The sequence below is a fragment of the Meyerozyma guilliermondii genome, genomic scaffold (assembly GCF_000149425.1).
Source record: "Meyerozyma guilliermondii ATCC 6260 scaffold_1 genomic scaffold, whole genome shotgun sequence".
NCBI lineage: Eukaryota > Fungi > Ascomycota > Pichiomycetes > Serinales > Debaryomycetaceae > Meyerozyma > Meyerozyma guilliermondii.
In genome coordinates, this window is record NW_001809800.1 from 631632 (window position 1) to 657967 (window position 26336).

The 26336-nt window shown below is 45.2% G+C and overlaps 15 protein-coding genes and 2 non-coding genes across 17 annotated transcripts; 10 read left to right on the forward strand and 7 right to left on the reverse strand. All coding sequences in view use genetic code 12, as the record gives it.

Moving 5' to 3' along the window:
- Positions 1-1848: 1848 nt before the first annotated feature.
- Positions 1849-5397, forward strand: PIM1 (ATP-dependent Lon protease; the record flags this gene model as incomplete). Its single annotated transcript, XM_001486919.1, has 1 exon — positions 1849-5397. One exon carries the CDS (start codon positions 1849-1851, stop codon positions 5395-5397), a length of 3549 nt encoding a protein of 1182 aa, XP_001486969.2.
- A 39-nt stretch (positions 5398-5436) lies between these two features.
- PGUG_00347 (uncharacterized protein) lies at positions 5437-6807 on the reverse strand (the record flags this gene model as incomplete). Its single annotated transcript, XM_001486920.1, has 1 exon — positions 5437-6807. The coding sequence occupies one exon, from the start codon at positions 6805-6807 to the stop codon at positions 5437-5439; it is 1371 nt and encodes a 456-aa protein (XP_001486970.2).
- Positions 6808-7249: 442 nt separating this feature from the next.
- Positions 7250-9811, forward strand: MCM2 (MCM DNA helicase complex subunit; the record flags this gene model as incomplete). The annotated part of the gene is made up of 1 exon (XM_001486921.1): positions 7250-9811. One exon carries the CDS (start codon positions 7250-7252, stop codon positions 9809-9811), a length of 2562 nt encoding a protein of 853 aa, XP_001486971.2.
- A 1122-nt stretch (positions 9812-10933) lies between these two features.
- On the reverse strand, positions 10934-11632 carry PGUG_00349 (uncharacterized protein; the record flags this gene model as incomplete). The annotated part of the gene is made up of 1 exon (XM_001486923.1): positions 10934-11632. One exon carries the CDS (start codon positions 11630-11632, stop codon positions 10934-10936), a length of 699 nt encoding a protein of 232 aa, XP_001486973.2.
- PPH3 (phosphoprotein phosphatase PP4 catalytic subunit) lies at positions 11210-11557 on the forward strand (the record flags this gene model as incomplete). Its single annotated transcript, XM_001486922.1, has 1 exon — positions 11210-11557. The coding sequence occupies one exon, from the start codon at positions 11210-11212 to the stop codon at positions 11555-11557; it is 348 nt and encodes a 115-aa protein (XP_001486972.2).
- Positions 11633-12373: 741 nt separating the features above from the next.
- On the forward strand, positions 12374-12718 carry KRE1 (Kre1p; the record flags this gene model as incomplete). The annotated part of the gene is made up of 1 exon (XM_001486924.1): positions 12374-12718. One exon carries the CDS (start codon positions 12374-12376, stop codon positions 12716-12718), a length of 345 nt encoding a protein of 114 aa, XP_001486974.1.
- A 1673-nt stretch (positions 12719-14391) lies between these two features.
- PGUG_00352 (S-adenosylmethionine-dependent methyltransferase) lies at positions 14392-15153 on the reverse strand (the record flags this gene model as incomplete). The annotated part of the gene is made up of 1 exon (XM_001486925.1): positions 14392-15153. One exon carries the CDS (start codon positions 15151-15153, stop codon positions 14392-14394), a length of 762 nt encoding a protein of 253 aa, XP_001486975.1.
- A 154-nt stretch (positions 15154-15307) lies between these two features.
- On the forward strand, positions 15308-16504 carry PGUG_00353 (uncharacterized protein; the record flags this gene model as incomplete). Its single annotated transcript, XM_001486926.1, has 1 exon — positions 15308-16504. One exon carries the CDS (start codon positions 15308-15310, stop codon positions 16502-16504), a length of 1197 nt encoding a protein of 398 aa, XP_001486976.2.
- Positions 16505-16578: 74 nt separating this feature from the next.
- PGUG_00354 (uncharacterized protein) lies at positions 16579-18351 on the forward strand (the record flags this gene model as incomplete). The annotated part of the gene is made up of 1 exon (XM_001486927.1): positions 16579-18351. The coding sequence occupies one exon, from the start codon at positions 16579-16581 to the stop codon at positions 18349-18351; it is 1773 nt and encodes a 590-aa protein (XP_001486977.2).
- A 34-nt stretch (positions 18352-18385) lies between these two features.
- Positions 18386-19516, reverse strand: PGUG_00355 (GTPase; the record flags this gene model as incomplete). The annotated part of the gene is made up of 1 exon (XM_001486928.1): positions 18386-19516. The coding sequence occupies one exon, from the start codon at positions 19514-19516 to the stop codon at positions 18386-18388; it is 1131 nt and encodes a 376-aa protein (XP_001486978.2).
- A 138-nt stretch (positions 19517-19654) lies between these two features.
- PGUG_00356 (uncharacterized protein) lies at positions 19655-20510 on the reverse strand (the record flags this gene model as incomplete). Its single annotated transcript, XM_001486929.1, has 2 exons — positions 19655-20264; positions 20353-20510. The coding sequence occupies 2 exons, from the start codon at positions 20508-20510 to the stop codon at positions 19655-19657; spliced, it is 768 nt and encodes a 255-aa protein (XP_001486979.1).
- A 218-nt stretch (positions 20511-20728) lies between these two features.
- On the forward strand, positions 20729-20800 carry PGUG_05951. The gene has a single exon. It is a non-coding gene; the product is annotated as a tRNA-Met (tRNA).
- A 37-nt stretch (positions 20801-20837) lies between these two features.
- PGUG_00357 (uncharacterized protein) lies at positions 20838-21344 on the forward strand (the record flags this gene model as incomplete). Its single annotated transcript, XM_001486930.1, has 1 exon — positions 20838-21344. The coding sequence occupies one exon, from the start codon at positions 20838-20840 to the stop codon at positions 21342-21344; it is 507 nt and encodes a 168-aa protein (XP_001486980.1).
- A 373-nt stretch (positions 21345-21717) lies between these two features.
- On the forward strand, positions 21718-24891 carry PEX1 (AAA family ATPase peroxin 1; the record flags this gene model as incomplete). Its single annotated transcript, XM_001486931.1, has 1 exon — positions 21718-24891. The coding sequence occupies one exon, from the start codon at positions 21718-21720 to the stop codon at positions 24889-24891; it is 3174 nt and encodes a 1057-aa protein (XP_001486981.2).
- Positions 24892-24967: 76 nt separating this feature from the next.
- PGUG_05979 lies at positions 24968-25039 on the reverse strand. The gene has a single exon. It is a non-coding gene; the product is annotated as a tRNA-Cys (tRNA).
- A 103-nt stretch (positions 25040-25142) lies between these two features.
- On the forward strand, positions 25143-25793 carry PSF1 (DNA replication protein; the record flags this gene model as incomplete). Its single annotated transcript, XM_001486932.1, has 1 exon — positions 25143-25793. One exon carries the CDS (start codon positions 25143-25145, stop codon positions 25791-25793), a length of 651 nt encoding a protein of 216 aa, XP_001486982.2.
- A 102-nt stretch (positions 25794-25895) lies between these two features.
- MED11 (Med11p) lies at positions 25896-26300 on the reverse strand (the record flags this gene model as incomplete). The annotated part of the gene is made up of 1 exon (XM_001486933.1): positions 25896-26300. The coding sequence occupies one exon, from the start codon at positions 26298-26300 to the stop codon at positions 25896-25898; it is 405 nt and encodes a 134-aa protein (XP_001486983.2).
- Positions 26301-26336: the final 36 nt, after the last annotated feature.

The window sequence follows — 26336 nt, forward strand, 5'->3', positions numbered from 1 at the left end:
TGCATGAGTTATTCATTCATCCTCGTTATTTCCTCTATCTTCATCCACACTGTCTTCTTCATTTTCTTCATTCTCTTCATCCTCATTTTCTCTTTCTTCATTCTCTTCATCCTCATTTTCATCTCTTTCTTCATCTTTTTCTTCCACAAATAGCTGTGCACTTTCGTCAATGGCTTGGTCGATCCAATGTTCGGCAAGCAAACCAAAAGCAAGTAGCGCTGTTTCGTCCATGGTTCGAATCGTGCCTTTTCGACTTGAAAATTTGTCGCTGGCATAGTAATGGAATGCCTTGAGAAACTCCGACGAGGGAAGTCCCTGTCCAGCAGGAAACTCGTCTCGGTATTTTAAGGGTATTTTGACTTCGGTGGTATTGCTCAACTGTAAAACTTCATCCGCCGGTAGCGTATGGCCCTTGGATTTATATATATCTGGGTTATCTCGATCGAGATCAATTTCAACATCGAGATGAGTTCCATCTGTCGTTATTTTTTGCCCCAGATTTTAGTAACTTTTTATGGTCTATGGACACTCCTGTTTTGATGTCACCATTGCACAGACTATAAACGGTTGCATTGGCTATGTCCTGGCGTGTGTAGTTCATAAGTAAATGTTAACAGTGAGTTTCAACGAGCAGTGCTCTGCTCGCTCTGCTCTGCGCTCGCGAATCTGCACAGAATCTATTCACTCGCAGCGCGCAACAAACAAACATACTTGATGGCCTCATGTATTCCTCCCTACTAAAACTGCGTGAATTACACGATGATCTCCGGGCTATCGCCAACGAGGATTTGAGTCGTAAAGCACTCATCCGCTTGGCTGTTCTAAAAGCTCTTCAATTGGATCATAAGCGTTTCAAAATGTCGCCCGAAGGTTTTGAAAATCGAATAGATGAACTCAATTCCAAGAAACATGAGTATGAGGTGTCGCTCAGTAAGCTCAGACAACAGTATATCACCAAGGAACGAATACAGGAGCTGAAAATCGAACAATTGCACGATGAAGTCACCCGACTCAAGCTTCAACTTAAAGGTAAAACCAACGTTTCTGAACGTCCTCCGCCTCCCAGGAAACAGACCGGGATATTTTCGACATCCCCGTATCTCTCTAGAGCCTTATCGCAGAAAAGAGAGGCAAAAAACTATTTAAGTCCAACAATCAACTCGTTGAACAAATCGCTTCTCGCAGACACAACGGTTCTTTCACCAATTCCAGCACGGAAAAAGAAACCCAAACGAGAGTACACAACGTATAAGAACTTTGGTAAGAAGTTAGGCACCGACAGCACAGGCGAGAGCGCCGAAAATACTGTTCAAAGTGTAAAAAATCAGAAACCAAAACCAAAACCAAAGGACAAAGAGCCAAAAGAAAATGAAGATCATCACGAAAAAGAAAGCCAGGATGTGCTTGGAGACCTTCCCCAACCCACACAGTCGACTCCGGAACGGGCATTACAAAAAATGACAACGAGAAGCGCAGCTCGTGGAGGCTCACCTACAAAGACACCATCGCGACTATCTTTCGTTGAAAATTTTGATCGTTCTGACGACGATTCTTCTGATCTCGAGCACCAATCCGCTTCCAGCACCCCCAACCGTACTCCAGGTAGTCTTTTTGACCAGCCGCAGTCGTTTGAGGAAGTCTTAAACCAGCACTCTTTCTCGCAGAATATGGGCACCTCTACGCCCGGCCCTAACATTTCCGCCGAGTCCATGAACATTCTGGCGTCCACTCCCACTACAAAACCAAAACGAAAGCTCAGCTTGCGCAAAGCCCTGCTGTCGAAAATTACCTTGGCGCCAAATAAAAGCCATATAAATCTCGACGACGACCAGGTCGTCGACTACCGAGATGAACAATTTGCAGACACAAGTTTTGGCTCACCCAAAGCCAGGTCTGGCGAAAGAAAGCCGGTGGCTTCAAGTGATCCGCCGCGTAAGAAGAGAAACGTTTTCAAAATCGACTAAATATACCTCCTACTCACTAACCATTGTAGCACCAAAGGCCCTGTGTTGGATGCAGGACCGCGCTTATGAATTCTCACCATTTGATTTAGTCAACTCCACATTGAGTATGTCGATGGCAAAAACGTACATGCGGCATGTTCTGAGGCTTCGCGGGCCGCAGAAAAGCATAGTACGCTGTGCTACTTCGGCCGCATCTCCTCAGATACCCAGATTTGTATCAAATGAAAAAAATGCTCGCAAACGACGGATTGCGACCGTCGAGTCGATTTGGAACGGCGACTTTTCGGGCCCATCGGAACCGTTCCGCGCATTTCCCGGTGATAGCACAAATGCCACGTCTTCTGTGTTTGTCTCAGATTCTTCTACAGGCGACAAGTCCGGCGTACCGTCTGATAACACCGATGGTAGTGCTGACAAAGCCCCGGTAGAGCGTGAAAAGAATGATGAAAGAGATGAAAAAGACGACTCGCCGGGCAAAGAGGTTCCTTCAGATGACCAGCCAAAGACACCTGAGCCGCTGAAAGACACAGAAAAGTCAGATTCGTCGATTTCTTCGTCGGGACTCGGTGGTACTTCGGATACTCCAGGTGCTCCGGGTGCTCCAGGATCTCCCCTGGGGGGCAACGGAGGCAATGGAAGTGGCAACGGTCCAGAGGAACAGGCGGTGGATCCAGAAACAGGACTTTATCCTCCACTTCTTGCGATCCCAATGAAGGACAGACCTCCACTTCCAGGACGGCCATTCGCCATTAACATTACCGATCCCGACGTTATTCGGTCCATTTACACCATCATAGACAAACGAGAGCCCTACTTTCTCTTGTTCCATGTAAAGGACCCCAATGAGCCCGACACCGATATCATCAGAAGCAAAGATTCCGTGTACGATATCGGTGTTCATTGCCAGATTATTCGTCATACTACGCCCCGTCCTGGGGTGTTCAATGTGTTGGGATATCCTTTGGATAGATGCCAATTGCAAGAATTGAGCAGTCCCAGCGACCGTAAAAAGACCAACTCAGACAAGAAAGTTGACGCTTCCTCTGCCTCGGATGCTTCGTATTTGAGCGGCCTTAATGTGTCGTATGCTACCGTCAAGCGTGTCTCAGATGAACCCTATGACGAAGAGTCTGCTGATATCAAGTCATTGGTGGAGTCGCTCAAGACTCTTTTGAGCAAGATGGGAGGAAAGAATCCACTTGAAAAACTCCAAATCAAAGAGGGCACGGAATTGGTCAACAATCCCTCCAAGTTGGCCGATTTTGTGGGTTCGACAATCCATGGTAACCCCAAAAAAATCCAGGAAATCTTGGAGACCTTGAATGTTCAATCCAGGTTATCCAAGGCTTTGGAATTATTGAAGGTAGAATTAAAAGCCAGTATGATCAAAGAGAACACCATTCACAACTTGAGCTCGAAAGCTGATGAGTACCAAACCAGACTTTTCATTAAGGAGTTTATCAAGGAACTTCAGAAAAGAGCTGGAATCAGTGAATCGGAGGACAAGAAAACCCACAAATTCGATGAACGGCTCAAGCATTTGAAATTGACTGAAGAGGCCATGGAGGCATACAACGCTGAAAAGACCAAGATGGAAAGCCAGAACGAGCATTCAAGCGAGTTGGGCGTAAGTGAGCGGTATCTTGACTGGTTGACTTCTATCCCATGGGGAATTTATTCAAAAGACCGTTTCAGTATCAAGCGTGCGAGAGAGATTCTTGACCGTGACCACTATGGTTTAAAGGACGTCAAGGACCGTATTTTGGAGTTCATTTCCATTGGTAAAGTTTCGGGCAAAGTGGACGGAAAAATATTGTGTTTAGCGGGTCCACCAGGTACCGGAAAGACGTCGATTGCTCGGTCGATTGCTGAGGCGCTCGATAGAAAGTACGTAAGAATTGCCATGGGTGGTATTCAAGACGTCCACGAAGTGAAGGGTCATCGTCGTACTTACGTTGGTTCGATTCCAGGACGTATTATCTTTGCACTCAAGCAAGCCAAAACTTCGAATCCTTTGATGTTGATTGATGAAATCGACAAGTTGGATTTGAGTAGAGGTGGTGGTGCTGCATCTGCATTCTTGGAGATTTTGGATCCGGAACAAAACAACTCTTTTGTGGACAATTACATCGATGTTAAGGTTGATTTGTCCAAGGTATTATTTGTGTGTACTGCCAATTATTTGGGCAACATTCCTGCTCCATTGCGTGATAGAATGGAGATCATTGATGTTTCCGGCTATACCAACAACGAGAAGATTGAGATTGCTAAGCGTCACTTGATTCCTGATGCTGCCAAGAAAGCTGGGTTGGATCCTCGCCATGTGAAGATCCCAACCGAAACCATTAGTCGTCTTATTGAAAAGTACTGTCGTGAAAGTGGACTTCGTAATGTGAAAAAGTTCATTAACCGAATCTACAGCAAAGCTTCGATGAAGATCGTGGAAGACATCGAGCTGAGAGAAGAAGAAGTTTCTGCCAAGGAAGAGAGATCAGCCGAAGATGAAGATAAGGCTGAGATTGTCAAAACTGAGTCGGTCGAGAAGACAGACGCAAAGGATGAAAAGGTGGACAAGGAACCCGCACAGGCAACTGCCACAGAGTTTTCTGCCGATGGAGTAGCGGCCGATGCAAAGAAAGATTCTAGCGAAGAATCTACGTCCTCTGAGGACGAAAACTTGCCGGAGCCAATTGCTATTCCCGAGGATGTGGAAATTACGGTTTCTGTGGATACGCTCAAGGATTACGTGGGACCTGAGATTTACACGAGAGATCGTGTTTACGACAACCCTCCTCCTGGTGTTGCTACTGGCCTCTCATACAGCTCATCTGGAAATGGCGATGCTCTCTACATTGAGTCTATTTTGACGCATTCAATTGCATCGGGATCGGGTTCTCCAGGCATGCATGTCACCGGTAGCTTGAAGGATGTGATGAAGGAATCTGCTTCGATTGCCTACTCATTTACGAAACTGTTCATGTCGAAAAAGTACCCTAATAATCGGTTTTTCGAGGCAGCGGACATCCATGTCCATTGTCCAGATGGTGCAATTCCCAAAGATGGGCCATCTGCGGGTATCTCGTTCACTTCCTCTTTGATTTCCTTGGCCATCAACAAACCTCTTCCACCAGAAGTTGCCATGACTGGTGAAATAACTGTTACTGGCCGTGTGCTTCCTGTGGGAGGATTGCGAGAGAAGTTGTTGGGTGCCAAGCGGTACGGATGCACCAAGGTGATTTTCCCTAAGGATATCGAAAATGTGCTTGAAGAGATTCCTGAAGAGGTGAAGGAAGGAATTGAGCTCATTCCTGTTGAGTGGTACCAGGAGGTATTCGACCATATCTTCCCCAACACTTCTGTGGAAGAGATCAATGATATCTGGAAGGACGACTTTGCTGCCTTGGATCAGAAGAAGAAAGCAAAGAGAAAGTAAGGTTTTGTATATATCAGATAGTGTACATATATGTCACAGCTAGTGGTCGTCGCTCTTTTTCATCTGTTCAAAGAACTCGCGGACTTTATCTTCTGTTACCACCTTGCCTTCTTCGGCGAACGGTTTGAAAAAGTCCCGGAGTTTGGACCGTATTTTGTCGTAGACTTGTAGGCCTTCGATAGCCTGTTCTCGAGGTAGTGAATGTAAGGCTTCGGCCCCCAAGTCCAAGAGGGTAGAACCGTCATCATCTTCGTCTGCGGGCGGCTCGTAGACTGGGTCGTCCATGTAGAGGTATTCGTAGTTGGTGAGAAAATCTAAAAGACGAAATTTGGCTTTTTCAGGTTGCTCTTCTAAAGTCTTTCTCAACCGCTTCATATGATCCTGAAACCCGTTATTCAAAAATACAGAGTACCTGAATGTGGAGGGATTTTCAGTTTTTATTTTCTTCTTTTGTGGTCCTTCATCCGATGGCTGTCTTTCGTTAGCAGTATTCCACTCTTCGATGCTCAGCACCTGGTGATATGGAAGCTTTTTGAGCACAATGTCTGTATGTTCTGCCAACTCTTCAAACACCGCAGGGAATACCTCGACGCATTTCCAGCAAATGAACAGATCAAAGTCGTCTAAATTAGGAAAAGGCGATCTCTGTGAAGGTTTCGGAGTCTCCTGTTTCACAGGGGATTCCCTCTTCAACAGGGATTCCAGCTGGGCATCTTCTGCAGGAGGTTCCAAGTCGTCTAGTCTATTTTTCAGCTCTGAAAAAGTTGATTTTGGCAGTGCTTTCACACCTAAAATGCAGTCTTCATGGTACCAGTCTTCACCACAGACAAAGCCAAAATGGCACTGTACCATCACCCGGCTCTCGTCCAATGGATTGTATGGTTCGCTACAAGAGCAAAAGAGCCCCTTGAAGTTTTGGTTATACAAATTTCCCAGCGCAGGGATATCGTCTGCCGGCAGACTCTGCGAAGATTCCAACGAATTTCGGCGATCCCGAAGGTTTTCCGAGGCGCTTCCGAGTCCTGCTCTTAACACGGGTGTCAGCGAGATACTGGACTGGTTGGAAGATCGTCTGGATCGTTTTTGGTGATGACGGAGTGTGCAACCGCCGCGAGGAACATGGGACATTCTTGTAGTTCCACAGTCACAGGTGAAATTTCGCTTGGAGAAGAGTTCCACCAAGTCGTGGTCGGCGTGGCACTGTATGGAACACGAGTAGCAGACGCCAATGGGGACAAAATCGTCATTATTTTGCAGCTTTGAACATGTCAAACAGGCATATACTGGCTGTCGCAATTCCCCCATAGTATAGGTACACTCCGTGGGGTCGAATGGCATCAAGGTGCGAGCCTCTTGTTCCAACTCCCGCTGGGACTCCAAGTAGTCGACGGCTGTGATCAGATCGGACATGGTAAGGAAGAAGATAGGAAGGTGCGGTTGTGATGCGGGTCCTGCAGGTGAATGGGTGCAAGGGAAGATGAAGAGGAGAGAGGAGAGAAGGAGACGAAGAAAATAAGGAAAGGGAGAAGAAGAAGGAGGAAAGGCAGGAACATGCTTGAAACTTGGTAATGTTGTAATTTTGCAAAATGTCCAAATTTAATAATTTTGTCAAATGGACTTTCTCAATAGTTGAGTATTTCACAGAATTCAACACAAAATTGACCTTTCTCATTGTTCACTCCGATCGTCAGTTCCGCTTTTTAATCACCCTCCTTTTTCCTCTCTATTTCTTAATTATTCTTCGTTTCTGTCTTCCTCATCTCTCCGCGTCTGCACCTAATAATCCCAAAACGGAAAAAGTCGCAGCGCACCGCGTCTACATTTTTCAGCCCGCATTTCTTCTTCACCACCGATGTCAAGTCCAAATCACAGAAAAAGACAGGCCGACGACGGGGATGCCGCAGGCCGGTCTTCTCCATCCATCGCGTCCAGTCCTCAATTGCCCCCTTCTTCACCTGCTATTCCATTTGCTGACGAGGAAGAAGAAATCATCGACGATGTCCACGATCTCAATGCCTCCGATGAGGATGACGGCGAGGACTTGTTGGACAACCTCGAGCAGGATTACCGACGCAACGAGTCGCAGGACCACTACGACTTGGGAGAAGGAAACATCGACGACGAGGAATACGAGGAATTGGACGCTGCAACGAGAAGACGGATCGACCAGCAGATGGACAGAAGAGATGACTTTATGGGAAGAACCAACGACCGGTCTCGAAGACAGGCATATATGGACGACGACGAAGACGATGATGTGGGAGAGGTCGATCAATATGGGCTTCCTGTTCAAAGACGCCGTAGAAGACAGTACGACGACCATGACGATATGATGGAAGGATTTGAAATCGATCCTTTTAACGAAGAATTGTCGCTAGAAAGCTTGAGCGACGTCAAGGCAGCTACTGTCACCGAGTGGATTCTCCAGCCGGCCGTATCAAAGTCAATTGCCCGGGAACTCAAATCTTTTTTGCTTGAATACACCGATGAAAAAGGTCGTTCCGTCTACGGTGCCAAGATCCGAACTTTGGGAGAGGTCAATGCCGAGTCGTTAGAGGTGTTCTACGACCACTTGGCCGATTCCAAAGCTATTTTGGCACTTTTCTTGGCAACTTCTCCAACGGAAATGTTGAAGATTTTCGACATCGTTGCCATGGAAGCCACTGAGCTCCATTACCCCAATTATTCTCAAATCCACCAGGAAATCCACGTCCGTATCACCAACTTTCCCAACTTGTTGACGTTGAGAGACCTCCGCGAAAGCAACCTTAATTCGTTGATCAAAATCTCCGGTGTCGTCACTCGTCGTACCGGCGTTTTTCCCCAGCTCAAGTATGTCAAATTCGACTGCTTAAAATGCGGTGTAGTTTTGGGTCCTTTTGTCCAGGACTCCAATACAGAGGTCAAGATCTCGTTCTGTACCAACTGTCGAGCCAAGGGACCTTTCCGCATCAATTCCGAGAAAACCCTCTACCGAAACTACCAGAGAATCACTCTCCAGGAATCTCCAGGAAGCGTTCCAGCAGGAAGATTGCCCAGACACCGAGAAATTATCTTGCTCTGGGACTTGGTAGACATTGCCAAACCCGGGGAAGAAATCGAAGTCACGGGAATTTACAAGAACAACTATGATGGCCACTTGAATGCGAAGAATGGATTTCCTGTTTTTGCGACGGTGATCGAGGCAAACTCCATTAAACGCAAGGAAACAACAGCTTTTGGCGACGGCATTAATGCGTGGACCGAAGAGGAAGAGCGGGAATTCCGCAAACTTTCCAAAGAACGTGGAATCATCGACAAAATTATCAGTTCCATGGCTCCGTCTATTTATGGTCACAAGGATATCAAGACCGCCGTAGCATGTTCCTTATTCGGCGGAGTGCCCAAGAACGTCAACAACAAGCTTTCCATTCGAGGAGACATCAATGTGTTGTTGTTGGGAGACCCTGGAACCGCCAAGTCGCAGATATTAAAGTATGCCGAAAAGACTGCCAATCGTGCTGTTTTCGCTACTGGGCAAGGTGCTTCTGCTGTGGGATTAACGGCGTCCGTAAGGAAAGATCCCATTACTCGAGAATGGACTTTGGAAGGAGGAGCGTTGGTTTTGGCCGATAAAGGAACCTGCTTGATTGACGAGTTCGACAAGATGAACGACCAGGATCGAACCAGTATTCACGAGGCCATGGAACAGCAGTCTATCTCGGTGTCCAAGGCAGGTATTGTCACGACATTGCAAGCCCGGTGTGCCATTATTGCGGCTGCAAATCCTAATGGAGGAAAGTACAATTCGACATTGCCGCTTTCACAAAATGTTGATTTGACCGAGCCGATCTTGTCTCGTTTTGACATCTTGTGTGTTGTACGAGACTTAGTGAATCCAGAACTGGACGAAAGATTGGCCAGTTTCGTCATTGACTCGCACATGCGGTCGCACCCAGCACTGGCTGAAGATGGTGAAAACGACGACGACATGGAAGAAGACCAAGATATAAATACACCAAGAAGGAAAACCAGACAGCAGCGGAACGAACAGGCTCTCAAAGAAAAAGAAAGTGAGATTTCCCCCATTCCACAAGACTTATTGGTCAAGTATATCAACTATGCGCGAGTCAAGGTTCTGCCCAAACTCCACCAGATGGACATGGATAAAGTTTCGCGAGTGTATGCCGACTTGAGACGAGAGTCCGTTACCACAGGCTCGTTTCCCATTACTGTCAGACACTTGGAAAGTATTCTCAGATTGGCAGAGGCATTTGCCAAGATGCGACTCTCGGACTTTGTGAGTCAAAATGACCTTAACCGGGCCATCAAGGTGAGTATAGATAGCTTTGTGGGAGCACAGAAGGTGACTGTTCGAAGGCAGCTCCAACGGTCGTTTATGAAGTACACGTTGCCGGTGCGGCAAGCCAGCTAGGAAACGAACAGATATTGAATGAATGAACAAAAGCTCAAATATTCGAAAAGGGTTCCACTCATGTAACAGTAACTCAGTGTAGTGTTAACTGTCTGGGGAGTTTATTGGACTGGGTCGTATCAGTTCTTTCCAGCTTTCACAATCGTGTTAGGTTATCATTAGTTTGTCTCTAGTTTGTCTAGTATTTCACTAGTATTTCACTAGTTTATCACTGGTTTACTTCATTAGTATCCACTAGTTTGTCCCTAGTTTGTTACTAGTTTGTCGCTAGTATTTCACTAGTCTGTCACTAATCTCATTAGTATTTCAGTATTTTTCTCTAGTCAATCTCCACATAAATTACCTTCGTCGTCATTCTCACTCCATTGATCAAAGGCATATCCAAATTCTCAAGCTCATTAAGTTTACTTTGTTGAAGTTTTCTTCCATTATGTTCTCTGTTTTAATCAGCTAAGTCTACTTCACTTGGTTGTTTCATACCTGGACTATAATAGACTATCAATTGTTCTCACTTAGTCGCCTATAAGTGAATCCAGTAATCAGTCATCTGGTTGTAATTTGCAATACTTTGATTCTCTCGTTTAGTTATCATGCTACAATTGATTTCCCTATTGGTCTCACTTCATTAATACTCTTGGGCTCAGCTTGATAATCTCACTCAACTCTAACTTGATAATTTTACTCAATTTATTTTACTGTATACCATTAGCTATCAATTAGATTACTTGTTCGCACTCGCGGCTGCAAATCCTGCCCACACCCATAAACGCGCGCGGCAACTTTCTCTTCATGTTAAACCTAGACGAGTAAGTGTCCTCAACTCCATTCTCTCAAGCCATATACTGACCCAGAACCATTCAAAATATTAAGCTGTGCAAACACGTGCCAGAATCCGATGTCCAGGAGCTTTGTAGCAAGGTTATTGAGCTTCTTATAGAAGAAGCAAATGTGCAACATTTACACACCCCAGTAACTATTTGTGGAGATATTCACGGTCAGCTTCATGACCTTTTGACGTTGTTTAGAACGGGAGGTGAGTGTCCTGGAACACAGTACTTGTTTTTAGGGGATTTTGTGGATCGAGGATTTTACTCACTTGAAAGTCTTTTGCTTCTACTCGCGTTAAAAGTTCGATATCCTGATCGAATTGCGTTGATAAGAGGCAATCATGAAAGCAGACAAATCACCACCGTGTACGGGTTCTACGACGAGTGTGTGCGCAAGTATGGAAGTGTAAATGTGTGGCGATACTGCTGCGAAGTGTTTGATTATTTGGCGCTTGGTGCCATTGTGGGCGGGGCGGTGTTTTGTATTCACGGCGGTTTGAGTCCTGATATCGACACCGTGGACCAAATCCGTGTCATTGACCGAAAACAAGAAGTGCCCCACGAAGGGGGAATGTGTGATCTCTTGTGGCTGGACCCAGAGGACGTACAAGGGTGGGCGATTCTGCCACGCGGTGCTGGGTTTCTCTTTGGAAACAACGAAGTACAGCAGTTTCTTCACCGCAACGACGTGTCGCTCATAGCGCGAGCACACCAGCTTGTCATGGAGGGCTACAAGGAGATGTTTGATGGTGGATTGGTGACGGTGTGGCTGGCACCCAACTACTGTTATCGATGCGGAAACATCGCTCTGGTGCTTACTATCACCGACGATCTCGAGCGCCATTACAAGGTGTTTGAGGCGGTGACCCCAGAGAACGACACCCCTACAAAGAGACCTCAAACCGACTACTTTATATGACCAATGGGCAATGGGCAATGGCAATGAACATGACCACAGAACGTATGGGCTAGTGAACGTGATCCACGGACCCATGGCCAAGAATCACATGACACACAAGAGTTTAGCGGACCCCTGATCCTAATTGGTAATTAATTGGTACCCAACTGCCGCCCTACTTACCAAACTATATTTATATGGAGGAGCTTTACGAGACCCAACAACTCGTATAGCAAACGGCTATTTGCAAGACAATACACTCAGCTACTTGCCTATGTGAATTACATCATACAGCCACAGCCTCAACCACAATTGAAAACTTCACAGCCTTGTCTGATCAGCTTGTCTGATCCATGTCAACATGCTTATCTGCCTGCAATAGCCCACTTCAGCCTACATGCCTTCACATAAGCATGCATGGTCGGCCCGATAAAATTTTTTTGACATGCGAGATTATAATCCCTGCCCCTTATTGTTGTGAAAGTTTACGGCGCGGAATTTTCCCGCAAGTGTTTGCCGCTTCACTCCTACGAAAACGGCAACGCCCACACCTCAATTGCAATTAAGGTTTACCAAGACTAAACCGGCTACACTTGTCCCGTCTCAGTTCAGTCGAGGCTGTACCACTGACGCGCGTGGTGCATTTGTCTCATCGCTTCCGTATGCAGCTTCGAGACACTCGCGCCGCACGCGCCGCAGAACTTCTCTCAGGATCTATAATCCTGCTGAGGATATAAATAGTGGGCGCAGGGAGCAACGGGATGAGCTTGGCACAAATATTTATTGAGGGAGCAGCCTCAACCTAGCGGATCGTGGTTTTTCAACACCGACTAAAAAATGAGATTGAATGCATTTTTAACCCTACTTACAATATGCACTGCCATGGTGGTAGCAGCGACGACTTCGGCCACCACCACCACCTTGGTGTGGGTCACCGTCACCCAATCTGGTAAGTTGGCCACTATCCAAACTGCATTCAAACAAGAATTCAAATCCACATATACCAGTGCTGAAACCAGTGATGTGAAATCCGGAGAAGTTGGACTTGGAACATTATCAGGAAACATCGGTGAAGTAAGGTCCTATGAACGTACTACTATCTCTGCCAACGACGGAATACTCAACGCTGGCTCTACATCTGCTCTCATGGGCATGGCAGTGTTTCTTGGCATGATTTTCTGAACAAGAAATCGAACACGAGAGAAGAAGAAGAGAGAAGAGAATTTCACTTCAGCCTCAAATTACCATTTCATTACATTCTCATTACATTAGCATACAAGCACCGAGTGACATAATACTGGGTTACAAGGGCAAACACAATAGACAGCAACAGTAAACATGTGTAGCCAAGCCAGCCAAGACAGAACCACCCTGGAATCAGGATTGTGCGCCGCGCCACACCCAATCGTCACGGTGCGAAAAATCTGGGCGAGCAATTGTCTTCAATGCCAGACACTCCTGAAACCGAGGGTGGGTATCGGCACCCACTAAGCAAGGTATTTCTGCCGGGGAATCTTCGGTCAATATCCTTGGAAAACCGAGGGTCAGTAGCTCGCGATCATGTAGGTATACGCGCGGAAATATTGCCTGATAAAGGGCTGTGATGCAATGCACTGGAACAATCACTAACTGCAGCTCGCCAACGAACGCACTTTTTTGGCATGGCTAAGAACGTCATTGTCATTCATAACCATGGGCATTGGAATCACCCAATTGTTCCGACTCGAGTCGTCCAGATCAAGAGTACAAATTTCCGATCGTTATATTAATCTTCAAAATGAACCCGACTTGCATGCAGTCCACCGGTTTGGTAAACCGGTAGGAGCCGTGTTTATTGCCCTCGGAATATTCACGGTTGCATTTGGAGCTTTCCGGTTTTTTCTCGTACAATACTCTCTCACAAAGAATCATTACCCAGCAACTCGGTTATCCGTTGGTTTATTGGCAGCGGCTATCTTGATGCTCCTGGTGGTCGTATTCGGTATGATCCTTAAAACGGCAAGTTAGCTGCACCCTGACGTCCGCACCGCGCATCACGTCTAGGCTACATGAAATTTGCTGCAAGACACCTAAACACAATTCCATACTTCTTATAAAATATCTACGTAAAACATGGCACTTATCTACATCCATAACATTTAGACCGTTGTTTATCTTATTTTTTACTCTAAGCTTGGCCGATCAATTTCACATGCGCCTCCTCACCTCATCGGCGTAAAAACGCCTTCCTTGCATATCGATGCACGACCGCGTTTGACAGGTTTGATAATACGAGTCCGAGGGTCGTGCGCCGAACCACCTCCAGGGCGCAGCCCCATGCCCGTTCACGTGAGTCCTGCACTCGCGCGAGTTTGCCCCTCTGTAAAATTTTCGTCATTATCACACCGAAAACTTAGACCACAAACAAAATGGTAAGTAAATCAAAAATAACAGCGTTTTGACACGCTGGATACATCGGTGGATGTTCTGATACGTCTGAACGTGCTCCGTAAATAGTTTTATCAGCTTATACTAACTTTTAGGGAAAAGTCCACGGATCATTGGCTCGTGCCGGTAAAGTTAAGTCGCAAACTCCAAAGGTTGAACCTCAAGAGAAGCCAAAGAAGCCAAAAGGAAGAGCTTACAAGCGTTTGTTATACACCAGAAGATTCGTCAACGTTACCTTGACCAACGGTAAGAGAAAGATGAACCCCTCCCCAGCTTCCCAGTAAGCATTTAATGTATATGAATACAATTCAATACGAGATAGTGTAGAGTAGGAGAAGGTGAGAATGGAGATGAGAGGATAAAAGTGAAGGTGAGAATGAAAGGATAAGCAAATCCATGTGCAAATTTCTTGATAATTTGTATGATAGTTATTGATCCCATTCTAAAAAGTACGAGTATACTCGGGACCGGATCTCGGCTGTTTCTTCGTCCTCTTCAAACATCGGCTTCCATATTTGCATGTCGTTTTGTTTGCTTTTGAATCCATACTCTTTGCATGTTTCAAAAAACTTTAAATCTTCATTTAATAAATGAGCCCTATGCGGTGAAAATACAACAAATATAAGTCCTGTTGCATTTAAAAGCTGCTTACAGCTCTTGAGTAAGTTGTGGTGTTGGTTATGGTTGAAGATCAAGTCCGAAAGAATAATTAAATCAAACTTTTCATCCTCTTTCGCAGCCTTGTTCTCTTCATTAAACATCATGGCTCCAATATCGTTTCCCCATATGTATCCCTTGACCTCTATGTTTTTGGCGTCTGGAGTGTGGTCCACGTTGTACTGGATATTATCAATCAAATCCGGATCGGGGTAATCGGTGGAAAGTACGTATGCTGCTTCGTTGAGCCCGCATACAAGACTTGGTAATCCGGCGGCTGCACCCAACTCCAAAACCCTTTTTCCACGCACGAGTTCTCTGCTATGCTTATCGAGGTAGTCTGCGGTATAGATTCCAGCATTCCAGAGCATGTGGCCCCACAATGGCGATTTTCCAACCAACCTCATCTCGATGGTGGAGGGATTAGCACCAGGTATTTTGCGCCCATAAGTTGCGAAATGTGGCTCTGGAGGTGGTGGAAGAAACCCCTCGGGCTCCTCGAATAAACTCACATCGATTTCGTCGTCAGACATCACCGGAAAAGTGGCTGCTGCTGCTGCAATTGTTCAGACGGTATAGCTGGTGTGTGGATGTAAACACTTCTAGTGTGCGTTCGATGAGCTGCGTACTTCCGTGCATAACTTCCGACCATAACTTGCGACCAACTTCCGACCAACTTCCGACCAAATGTCGCGATATACCATCAGCCGACTACCACCAAAAGTATTGCATCTATTCAACATTTACGAACGCGCCTCCAATGCTCTACAGCCGCTCGACAAAGTGGTGGGTATAAGTGACCTCATTAATCGTAATTCTCCATTCTACCATAATTTTTCAAGACAAAAACTTGTACATAATACCGCTAAAGATTTGCAGATGGATACCAACGATTATCCTCCATTGATTTCACACATTATTCAACCTTTGTTTACCGGTCAAATTGGGCTTCCGAATATAGAGAGCCGATCTACCGATGAAATATTCAAAACTTTTGGCCAATTGGACGAAACAATAGACACTAAATACACTTCTACGACGAAAAGGTATACCGATTTCCAGGCACGAATATTGAACTCACTCGCTTCATTTTACAACCCAATGCAAAAAGTGCCCAATGTTCCGGCAGTAGGGAACACATATCGATGGTATTCGAGATTATTGAACGACACCCCGATTCTCATCATACTCAAACAGAAAAATCGGCTCTTTTCTCATTCTTCATTGCATCAAATTAACAAGCCGTTTTCAGACCTCAAATCTCAAATTGACCTTCTCAAGTCGAAAATCGCGACCACTCGCAACTTGAACAACTCTCGGTTCAAAACTTACCATCTTTTTGACATTCCATCTACAGATATCCTATCTCTTGCGGTGAAAAATGCACACCCTCAATTTAGCGGAAACGACGAATTTTGCAATTTTCTCGCTGGTGCTCAGAACGTGGCTATCGTGAACGACGGAGCCCACGACCTCAATTCCATGGAAAACCAATATCCCATCAATGAGCTATACCAAGCCTTCTTAAATGGGATAGATGTGGCTGAAATATTCCCATACGACCTCACCTTCAACTCTTTGTATGGCATCACAATTGAGTCTCTGATGCTTCCGCACTTTGACAGGTCCATCCTTGATATCCTCGAAAAGTTTGAGGATGAATTCGAGGTTTCTTTGGCGAGATTTTCGCTAGGATTTCCAGAAGTTGCAAAATTCTTCGAGGCCGAAGTTGCTGCAAAGGAGTCCGATTCCAACTACGATAACCTTCTTCAACAGACAAAACAGTCCAAGAGTAACGTAGCCACGCTCGCGGAGTATATGGGCCAATCTGGGCTCACCAGAGTGGAACTGGGCCACAATTGCATATATCTAGTAAAGCCATAATATACGTTAGGAATCTTCTGCACCTGCACATAGTTTCCTGCCGATACGCTGACCCCATATTCATCAATACATAGATGCCGTTTGGTGGTAGACACTTTCGCCCGCGTGTTGTGGCGCTCACGTTGGTCGCATTCACGCTCTATATCATCTTTTCTCGAAAAAACGAGCTGCAAAGTACTGGTGAAGACATACAAGAATTTGTTCAGTTTCCAAAAAATTTCCAGCCCCAGCCGGTCATAGAAGGAGAGTTTGAGCACAACAAAAAGGAGATTTCTGATGATGTTAGTGCAGCTTTTCTCAAGAAACTCGACAAGAAAACAGGAAAGTGTCCGAATTACGTCGAATATTCTCAGTCGAGACATAGTCCGTATTCCAGTGGAAAGTTCCAATACCCATATATGCGACCAGCTCCCAAGTGTCGTACGTTTGTGTCCAGCGCCGTTGAGCGGGTGATCCAGGACCTCAAGAGCAGATTGAGGGATCCTGACCTCGCAAGGTTGGTGGAAAATTGCCTTCCAAATACCTTGGATACCACCATCTTGTGGCATCGAGGACGAGAGAACAAAGGAGTTTCCAATCTCCAGTCGTTCGTTGTTACCGGAGATATCCATGCCGAATGGCTTCGGGACGCTGCCCGTCAGCTCTCTGTGTACCAACCGTTCATCAAACATGATCAAAAACTCAAAGACTTGATGGTGGGTGCAATCAATACCCAGGCCAACTATCTTCTCATTTCTCCATATTGCAATGCTTTCCATCCTCCTCCCCAGTCTAATGTGAAAAAGGGAGAAACTGCCATGGACGATGTTTATCCTCGACCTGACTGGAGACAAGTTTTTGAGTGCAAATACGAACTTGATTCCTTGGCCTCGTTTCTCACTCTCACCAACGATTACTACGAAAACTCCAATGGAGACCTTCTGTTCTTGTCTGAGCTCTGGATGAGGGCGCTCGAGAAAGTCTTGATCGTTATGAAGCGAGAATCGTTTCCTTCGTTCGATAAAAAGACCGGCCAAGCTTTGGCATTTTATTACGCTTTTAAAAGACAAACCAATATCGGCTCCGAAACACTTCCGCTCGCTGGAATCGGGAACCCCGTCAACTACGATACCGGCTTAGTACGCTCAGCGTTCCGGCCCTCGGACGATGCTACGATTTTGCAGTTTTTCATTCCTGCCAATGCGCACATGGTCACCGAGTTGAAGCGATTAAGAACCAATTTTTTGAATGAAAAAATGCCGTCGCAGTTTCCAGCTGAAACATTCATCACTGCCGTGGACAGCTTTATTGAAAGCATCACCTCTGGAATCGAAAACTACGGAATAGTCAACCACCCAAAATGGGGAAAAGTATATGCCTACGAAGTAGATGGTTATGGAGGAAATGTATTCATGGACGACGCCAATATTCCGTCGCTTTTGTCATTGCCAGATATAGGATATTTGGACATTGACGATGAAATTTACCAGAACACTAGAAAAATGATTCTTGCTAAAGACGGCAATCCGTACTATCTCAAAGGAACCCATTTTGAAGGCATAGGTGGTCCTCATATTGGCATCCACAACGCATGGCCCATGTCTCTACTCGTCAAGATGAGAACTTCTAATGACGATGAGGAAATCACAGAAAGCTTGAACCTTATCATGAAAACCAGTGCCAATCTCGGCTTGATGCACGAAAGTGTCCATGTCAATTCACCTCATGGAAAGCAGTACACCCGGTCCTGGTTTGCCTGGTGCAACTCGGAGTTTGGTAAGACCATCTTACACTTGGCAGCGCACAAACCACACTTGATTTTCAAGGATGGAGTGCCATACAATATTGACGAGGCTCTCAGTAGATAGCAGAAAAACTAAAAACCTTTTAGTCGTATGGCTTTTATCTCCGGATGTAGTTTGCAATGTTCTCGGCCGTCTCGGAGCTGGGCAGTTTGGCGGTCTTTTCAAACGCAGCTTGGTACCGACTTTGGAGGTCGGCATCGGTACTTTCGTTGATTTCCGAGTTTCGGTCTTCGGGAAATGTATACTGGCGTTCGGGTTCATCTTCATCTCTCATAACTTCTCCATTATTTTCGTCTTCTTCCGACTCCAAATCTGATAAGACATCCAGGTCTTTCTGAGACTGGTCCAAATCCAAGTCTTTCATGAGATTGGAAAGACTTTTTGTCTGTCTCTTTTTTTCATCTTCCTCTTTCTGTTTCAATATCCGGTCTCGTTCAGCTTTATAGTACTCGTTATATTCGTCAACCTTGCTATCAACGGCATCCATAAACTCATCAAATCCTTCTCCAGTGTATGCGCTGACACCAACCACGTCGAGTTGCGAGTAAAACTCATCCAACATCAATGACATGGAAGAAACGAGCGAGCTCATGTACCCCGACGACTCACCATTTTCACCATTTATTTCCTGGTCTCTGCGGAGTGCCGCCTGAAACGACTCAAAATCTTGCATCCATTCCTTGGCAAAGTCTGCCTTCTTGACGTCTGTTTTGTTGAATACAATAATCATAGGAAGTTTTGTCTTGTAAAGAATCGAACAAGCGTAAAGCATATTCGAAATAAAAGTAGTTGGAGATGAGTTTCTGGGAGTGTCAATGATATAGGCAATAACCGTGGGAAATTGCGATGCAAATGCTTCAGTGATAATGGCTCCACTGGCAGACCAAATAAAACACTCGATTTGACCTGGAGTATCAATGATGACATTTTCCACTGCCAGGGATCTTTTTTCCACAAGCTTGATAACCTGGTCGATTTTCGTTGCGAACAAGTTGAGCGATGTGACAATGGCTCCGTTGGGTCCCAAATTGTATTCTTCCATTACTTTTTTGTATTTAACCGAATCTCTAATATCGATGTTGGCACCAAAAGGCACCTTGAGAACAGCAGGATCCAAGTTTATCACATATGGAGGAGTTTTCTTGGCGTGGAGATGAGAGTTGAGACGCTGCATGAACGTGGTCTTGCCAGACCCGGCCATGCCGATACATATGACGGTGTTGGGCATGATGGTAAGCTGACATATTTGCGATGAGATATATATATAACTATGCAGGATGACGAGCACAGAATCAGCACAGAATCAGAATCAGAATCAGAAAGCAGAGCAAAAGTAGCAGAAAGTTCCTTTCTGCTCCTTTCATTCTTACGAATGAGCAGCTAGTACACGATCCACGATACCCGTAAAAACCGACTCGTGCGACAAAATCTGAATATTTTCCGCCTCGGCTGCAAATACCTTGTCCACCTTAGGACCTCCAGGGCCACCAATATTGGGGAGGGGCTGCTGCTGCTGCTGCTGGATCAATTGGTCGGCTGCGGTCGAGTCTCCCATGAGTAAAGAGTAGACTGGACGCAATCCTAACAAATTGACAAAGTACCACGAGATGGCTGAAACGTACCTTGCGTTCAAATCTGGCGTCGCCACTCCATTTTGCAACATACTCTTGAACCCGTCGGTCAACGGAAAAGGCAACTTCATGATCACAAAACCAGCAAAGAAAAAATTGATCCAGCCCATAATAACTGTCTGAGGAATGTAGTTCATCAAGTTTCCTTTGGCCATCGACATCAATGCGTCGTTCATCGATGGATCAGTGAAAGGGTTGGTTGGGGAAGCGTTGGCTTCTGGCTTTTCAGCGTAAAATTCGGGAGATTTTAGCGTTTCAATAAAGTAATTTTGACGATTTGTGAACTCACTCGCAGTTAAAACGCCATTATTTTGACGAAAACAAGCCGCCCGCTTGAGAAATTGCCTGTGTTAGTACTAGACCCCGAAAACAAACCACTCTGGCTTGGTATTTAGTTAATTTTCGTGTTTTTTGTTCCCTTATTTTAACTTACTTTTCCCGAATTTTTCGAAACGGCTCCAATTTGGGATTGGGTTGCATCATCACGGTGATATTCGATCTGAGAAGTCCCACCAACACCATGACGAAGGAAATGGGTAGAAGAACCCAGTATTTGAGCTGGGGATCGAGCTCAATGTCGGGGAGATCCATAGAAAGAGAGATTGAGTTGAGAAAATGCGAACTCAAATGAGACTGAAAATGGAGAGGAAACAAAAAAAAAGAAAGTTTAGAGAAGAGTGCGTTCTTCATGAAATACGTAGAAGGACCAATAACCAATGAAGACAACCAGTTGACAAAGACGACAGAATTGAATTCAAAAAGCTTTTAACTCTACTTATTCTTCCCCCACACCAAATAACACGCGATTAAGCGCCGTGGCGCAGTGGAAGCGCGCAGGGCTCATAACCCTGATGTCCCCGGATCGAAACCGGGCGGCGCTATATTTTTTTTTGGATCTAATCATCTCTTCTTTTAACGATGGGCTGGTTCGGCGGCTCCCCTGCAAAAGTATCGAACATTTCCGAAATAGACACCACTTCCAACTCCAATGGACAGCAAGAGCAGCAATTTTTGGAAGACCTTCCTCCTAAATTCGAAGACACTGCTCCGAGACAACCTCCAGAGAGCATGTATCGTGAAGCTTTCAAGCAAGTAAAACTCTCCGATTTCACCATTTCCCACTATGTGAACATGCCGTGTTTCCGGGAAGCCATGATAACCGGGTTCCAGTCGATGGGAGTACTTGGAGCCATCACATTTCTCATCCACAAGAACCCCCAAAGGTCAGTGAACTGGGCGGTGTGTGGATTTTTCCTAGGCAACATTGTAGGATGGGAACAATGCCGGTCTTTACGGCGGAAATCGTTTGAGACGGTGGAAAAAGCCCGACAGAAAAACCAAGAAAAGCAGGCGAAAAAATGGGAAGAGAAGCAGACGAGCGATGAGCAGATGAAGAAGTGGAAGGAGGTTCAAGAGAGGGAATAAAAAAAGAGATAAGGGCTACAAGCAAGGCAGACTATGAAAGAATTGAAGTAGTTCTAAAGCTCAAACACTCAATTGTGGTACTTGTGATTTCAATTGGGTACTTTTTTAGCTGAAAAATTCCAGGCTGCGAAAGAGGAAATCGGCAAAGACAAAGTCACAAATTTTCACCTACCCGTCAATTGTGTTGAATATCCCTTCCCAAAGTCCAAAGTCCAAAACCCCAAAGTCAAATTGTCCTTGCTCAACTATTTCTTTCAATCTTTCTGTACATAGTAATCCATCTCCCCCACCTTTTGCACATGCAGGAAACCTCGGCCCCACATCACTTTCTTCCACCACTCTTCTTTTTCAGGCATTGCCATTTCCAATAACCATGGATGGCCATCGTGTGACCATAGCGTACGCATCTGTTCGCTCCAACTTGCTCAACCTACCCTCAAGCTTGTCCAATCTTCTTTTCAATGCAAATATAAATATTCAAGATGTCATCATTGAAATAGTTTCGAGTTCCAAAAAACGTTATTATGCTGGGTGGTCAGGAATGTCGTCTTCAAATGTCAAGGTGGTCGAAATAGACACTGTTTTTGCTCAATCGTTGGGATTGAACGAAAATGAATCGGTGACTTTGAACATCAAAATCAACAACTACGAAACCTCCCAAATCTTTTTGGAGCCTCTAACCTCATCAGATTGGGAGTTGGTGGAGCTACACGCCCAGATCTTGGAAGACAAGTTATTGTCGCAAACCCGGTGTGTTTCAGTGGACCAGATACTTGTGGTTTATCCGAGTCAAACTTCATCAGCAAAATTGATTGTCACTGATATTGGATCCAAGGACCACAAATATGCCAAAATCTCTCCCATGTGCGAAGTGGCTATAGCGCCCAAGCTCAAACCCAAAAAAACTGCTTCAACGAAGTCTTCAAAGTCGGCGAAAAATATATCGTCTGAACCATACGCTAACGTTCCCAGTATACTCAAGCGTGGGATTCCGCTCCCACATCCACTATTCGCCAGTGAATCAATCCCCACCGACGGCTCTGCGGCATATGAAGTCTACGTCAACTTTAACGAAGTTGTAAGCACATTGAAACGCACCGACTATGTTGCCGTATCTTTGGTTCCAGGACCCAACGATAAGCTGAACGCCATGGAAACCACTACACAGGAGGGTGGGAGCGACCCAACAAACCCAGACAAAGATTTCAGTTCTCTTAAAGAAAACAAGCGAATTATTGCCAAGCTTGTTAGTTACCCACAAACCCCACAAAACTCCATTGGATTATCGAGAAATTTGGCAGTGGCTCTCAATGTCGAAGACCAAATAGGATCCATTATTGCATTGAAACCAGCAGCACTGCCTCTTCAAAAACGTCCCACAACGGTGGTTGTTCACCCATATATTACCCAGACAAAACTGGGCTCTATGAACTTGAATTCAAGTGAAAAGAAGACAAAAACAGCAGAACTTGCCAACTCAATCACAGAGATGCTTGCTGGGCAATCTTTCTTCAACTCTCCTGTGACAAACTACGTGAAAGTGCCTATAAACCACCTGTTGCTTCCTCACGGCGCTCTTCTCAAGTTCAAGAAAAATGATGAATTTTCCGCCTGGATTCGGCCCTCTGCAAGTGGGAAGAGCCCTAAAATAGAAATGGGCCAAGAACTTCTCAGAAACATTTCTTTTATCGAGACTCCTCTAGAACCTGAAAAGCTAGAAGAGGCCCTTGGAATTCAAGACACCATCGACGACACAGTCGAGTCTATTTTGACATCGAGAAATACCGGTACTTTGGTCTATGGAAACTCCGGTGCTGGAAAAAGTCTTGTTCTCCGCTTGATAGCCAAGGCAGTAGCTGCTGAAGGATCATTCCATACCAAGTTCATTTCTTGCGAATCGATAATGAATGAAAACTTTAGTCAATTACTGGCCAACCACATCTCAAAATGGGTTCAGGAGTGTTCATGGCACAAGCCGTCGTTACTCATTTTGGATAACATCGACAAAATTCTTACAGCGGAAGCAGAGCACACAGATTCCACCAACTCAAAGCAACTCACCGAGTACTTGCTTATGCAATTGCAGCGGATTCATGGTCAAAAGCATAGCAACTTGTCCATAATTGTTTCTGCAACATCAAAAGAATCGTTGAACAAGCTTCTTTTCCTGTCCCATTTGATCGAAAATTACGTCCATTTAAAGGCTCCAGACAAGTCAACGAGAACAGTTATACTCACCAAGTATATCAAAGAGAAGCTCGGATGCCATATTGACTTTGATATCATGGATATTGTTTCTGAAACCGAAGGATACCTCCCCAACGACCTCAAGATTTTGAGCGACAGGCTCTATCATGAAGCATTATTTGCGTCAGCATCCAGCAAAGAAGAAGCCCTTCACATCTCTAAAGACAACTTTGAAACCGCCCTCAAAGGATATACTCCTTCCAACTTGAGAGGTGTGAAATTACAGAAATCGTCGGTCAATTGGTCAGATATTGGAGGACTTCAAGAAGCTAAAAATGTGCTTTTGGAGACTTTGGAATGGCCCACAAAGTACGCACCAATCTTTGCAAACTGTCCCTTGAGACTCAGGTCGGGTATTTTACTTTATGGGTATCCTGGATGTGGAAAGACATTATTAGCCAGTGCGGTAGCTGGTCAATGTGGTTTGAACTTTATCTCCATCAAAGGTCCTGAAATCTTGAACAAATACATTGGAGCGTCTGAGCAGTCTGTTCGTGAGCTCTTTGAGCGGGCTCAATCGGCAAAGCCATGTATTTTGTTCTTTGATGAATTCGACTCCATAGCACCCAAAAGAGGACATGACTCCACCGGTGTCACCGACCGTGTTGTCAATCAAATGTTAACTCAAATGGATGGTGCTGAGGGCTTAGATGGGGTATATGTCTTGGCAGCAACAAGTAGGCCAGACTTGATCGATTCTGCCTTGTTGAGACCAGGAAGATTGGACAAAAGTGTCATCTGTAATATGCCAGACTACGAAGACAGACTAGACATTCTCAGAAGTATCACGGCTAAGATGGACTTGGCGGAAGATGTTTCTTTGGAAGAAATAGCCGAACAAACTGGAGGCTTCAGTGGAGCGGATATGCAAGGATTAGGATATAATGCTTATTTGAAAGGTGTGCACGAGAAATTGGCAGCTGACGAGTCCAAGGCTCTCAAGGGACAAAGTTCATCGAAATCCAAAACGACTTATGATTTCATTCAGCTCACATCTTCGAAACTCAAGAGCAACACTCTTCGCCCCAGTGAGAGAGTTCAGCTTTTGTCGCAGATTGAACTGCTATACACTGAAGAAGAGACAAAAAGATCCACCAGTGAAAAATCTAAAACATCCCTGAAGGTCCTTATTACTCATGCCGACTTTGTTGCTTCTCTCAAAGAAACCAAACCGTCGATCTCGGTCCAAGAAAAGCGCAAGTTGGACAATGTGTATCGTCAATTTTTGAACGATCGTGACGGAAACATGCCCGACGGAACTGCGAGCAGCGAGATCGGTGGTCGTACGTCGTTGATGTAATACAAGAAGTTAGGAAAAAACGTAGAATAAAATTGAATGGTTGCAACAAGAGTGGCTGCGAAAAAATAAAAAAAAGAGCTCGCACTCAGGTTCGAACTAAGGACCAACAGATTTGCAATCTGCTGCGCTACCACTGCGCCACACGAGCATTCTTCACTTGTACCCTGTCTATGCCCGCGTCCATAAACTGCTAACTTGAACGATACGCGAATTATTCATAGACTATTATTCATAGATTGTACATTCTTTCAATGTATGGAGATGCCGCCAAAAAACTAGTTCTTGACGCGAAACGAAGTCTCAATCTTAATGACGTGCCGTTATTTCAGGCAGATTTGGTCAAAGATGTGATTCGAGAAATTGACGACTTAAACAAAGATGCTGAATACTTAACACTGCAACAACGACTACAAGAAGAAAGTCAAGGGTCGTTTACTGAGGAAGAACAGAAGATCAACCAGTGCCAGTTGTTTGTGACACACTTGTCTATGCGTCGAAATAAGCGATGTCTCTTGGCATATCAGAAGCTGCGTGCTGACCAAATCGATGAATTTTCGTGGCTCAATATCGATCCAGATCAGGAGTCTTATAATGAAAAAGCTGACGCGTCGTTATCGCGGGTTTCTCGGTTGAACTTGGACAATTTGAGCCACGAAGAACAGGAATATTTCCGCAATTATCAAGAAGTCATCACCAACTACAAATCCAATTTTGCCGACTTGGACCTTTCCGGCGACTTGGAGCCACCAACTAGCATATTCATCGACGTTCGAGTACTCAAGGACGGCGGCGAAGTCCAGACCGAATACGGCGTGTTCAATTTAATCAAAGATTCTCAGTTCTATGTGAGAAAATCAGACGTCGAACGCTTAATCCAGCAGGGATACCTCGAGGAATTGTAGACTAAAGTGTCTATATTACTACTTGACCTGTCAAGCATTACCCTAAAAACTCTATAGCTCACCAGCGATCAGCGACCGCTAATACCACTGATTAATTGCTAGTTACGCCTCGCTCTCACTGTCTTCCATCTTTACATCGCTATCTCCCTTTCCCAAGAGCTTGTCCAACTGTTCAATCTCCTGCTTCATTCGCAAATTGCCAAGTTTGGTATTTTTCTGATCAACTGGAAGAGGCAAGATCATTACATTGTCTTTATTTTTGTTGTAACATCCAATGTTTTCATCCATGATCTTCACCTCTTTCCTCAATTCCACAGCAACATCGCTGAGCATGCTATAAATGCCTTTAGTTTGCAGTTGAATCTGCTCTTTTACCTTGTCAATGTCTTCTTTCGGGCTGCTATACGTCTCGAATATCCCGGACATTTTGTCCAAAAGCGACACGATTTTGCAGTCTATGTCATACAACGAGTCGATTCGCTCCCTGACGAAGCTGCCTTCCGCCATGGTGAGAGAAATGAACGACAACTGAGATCAAAATTA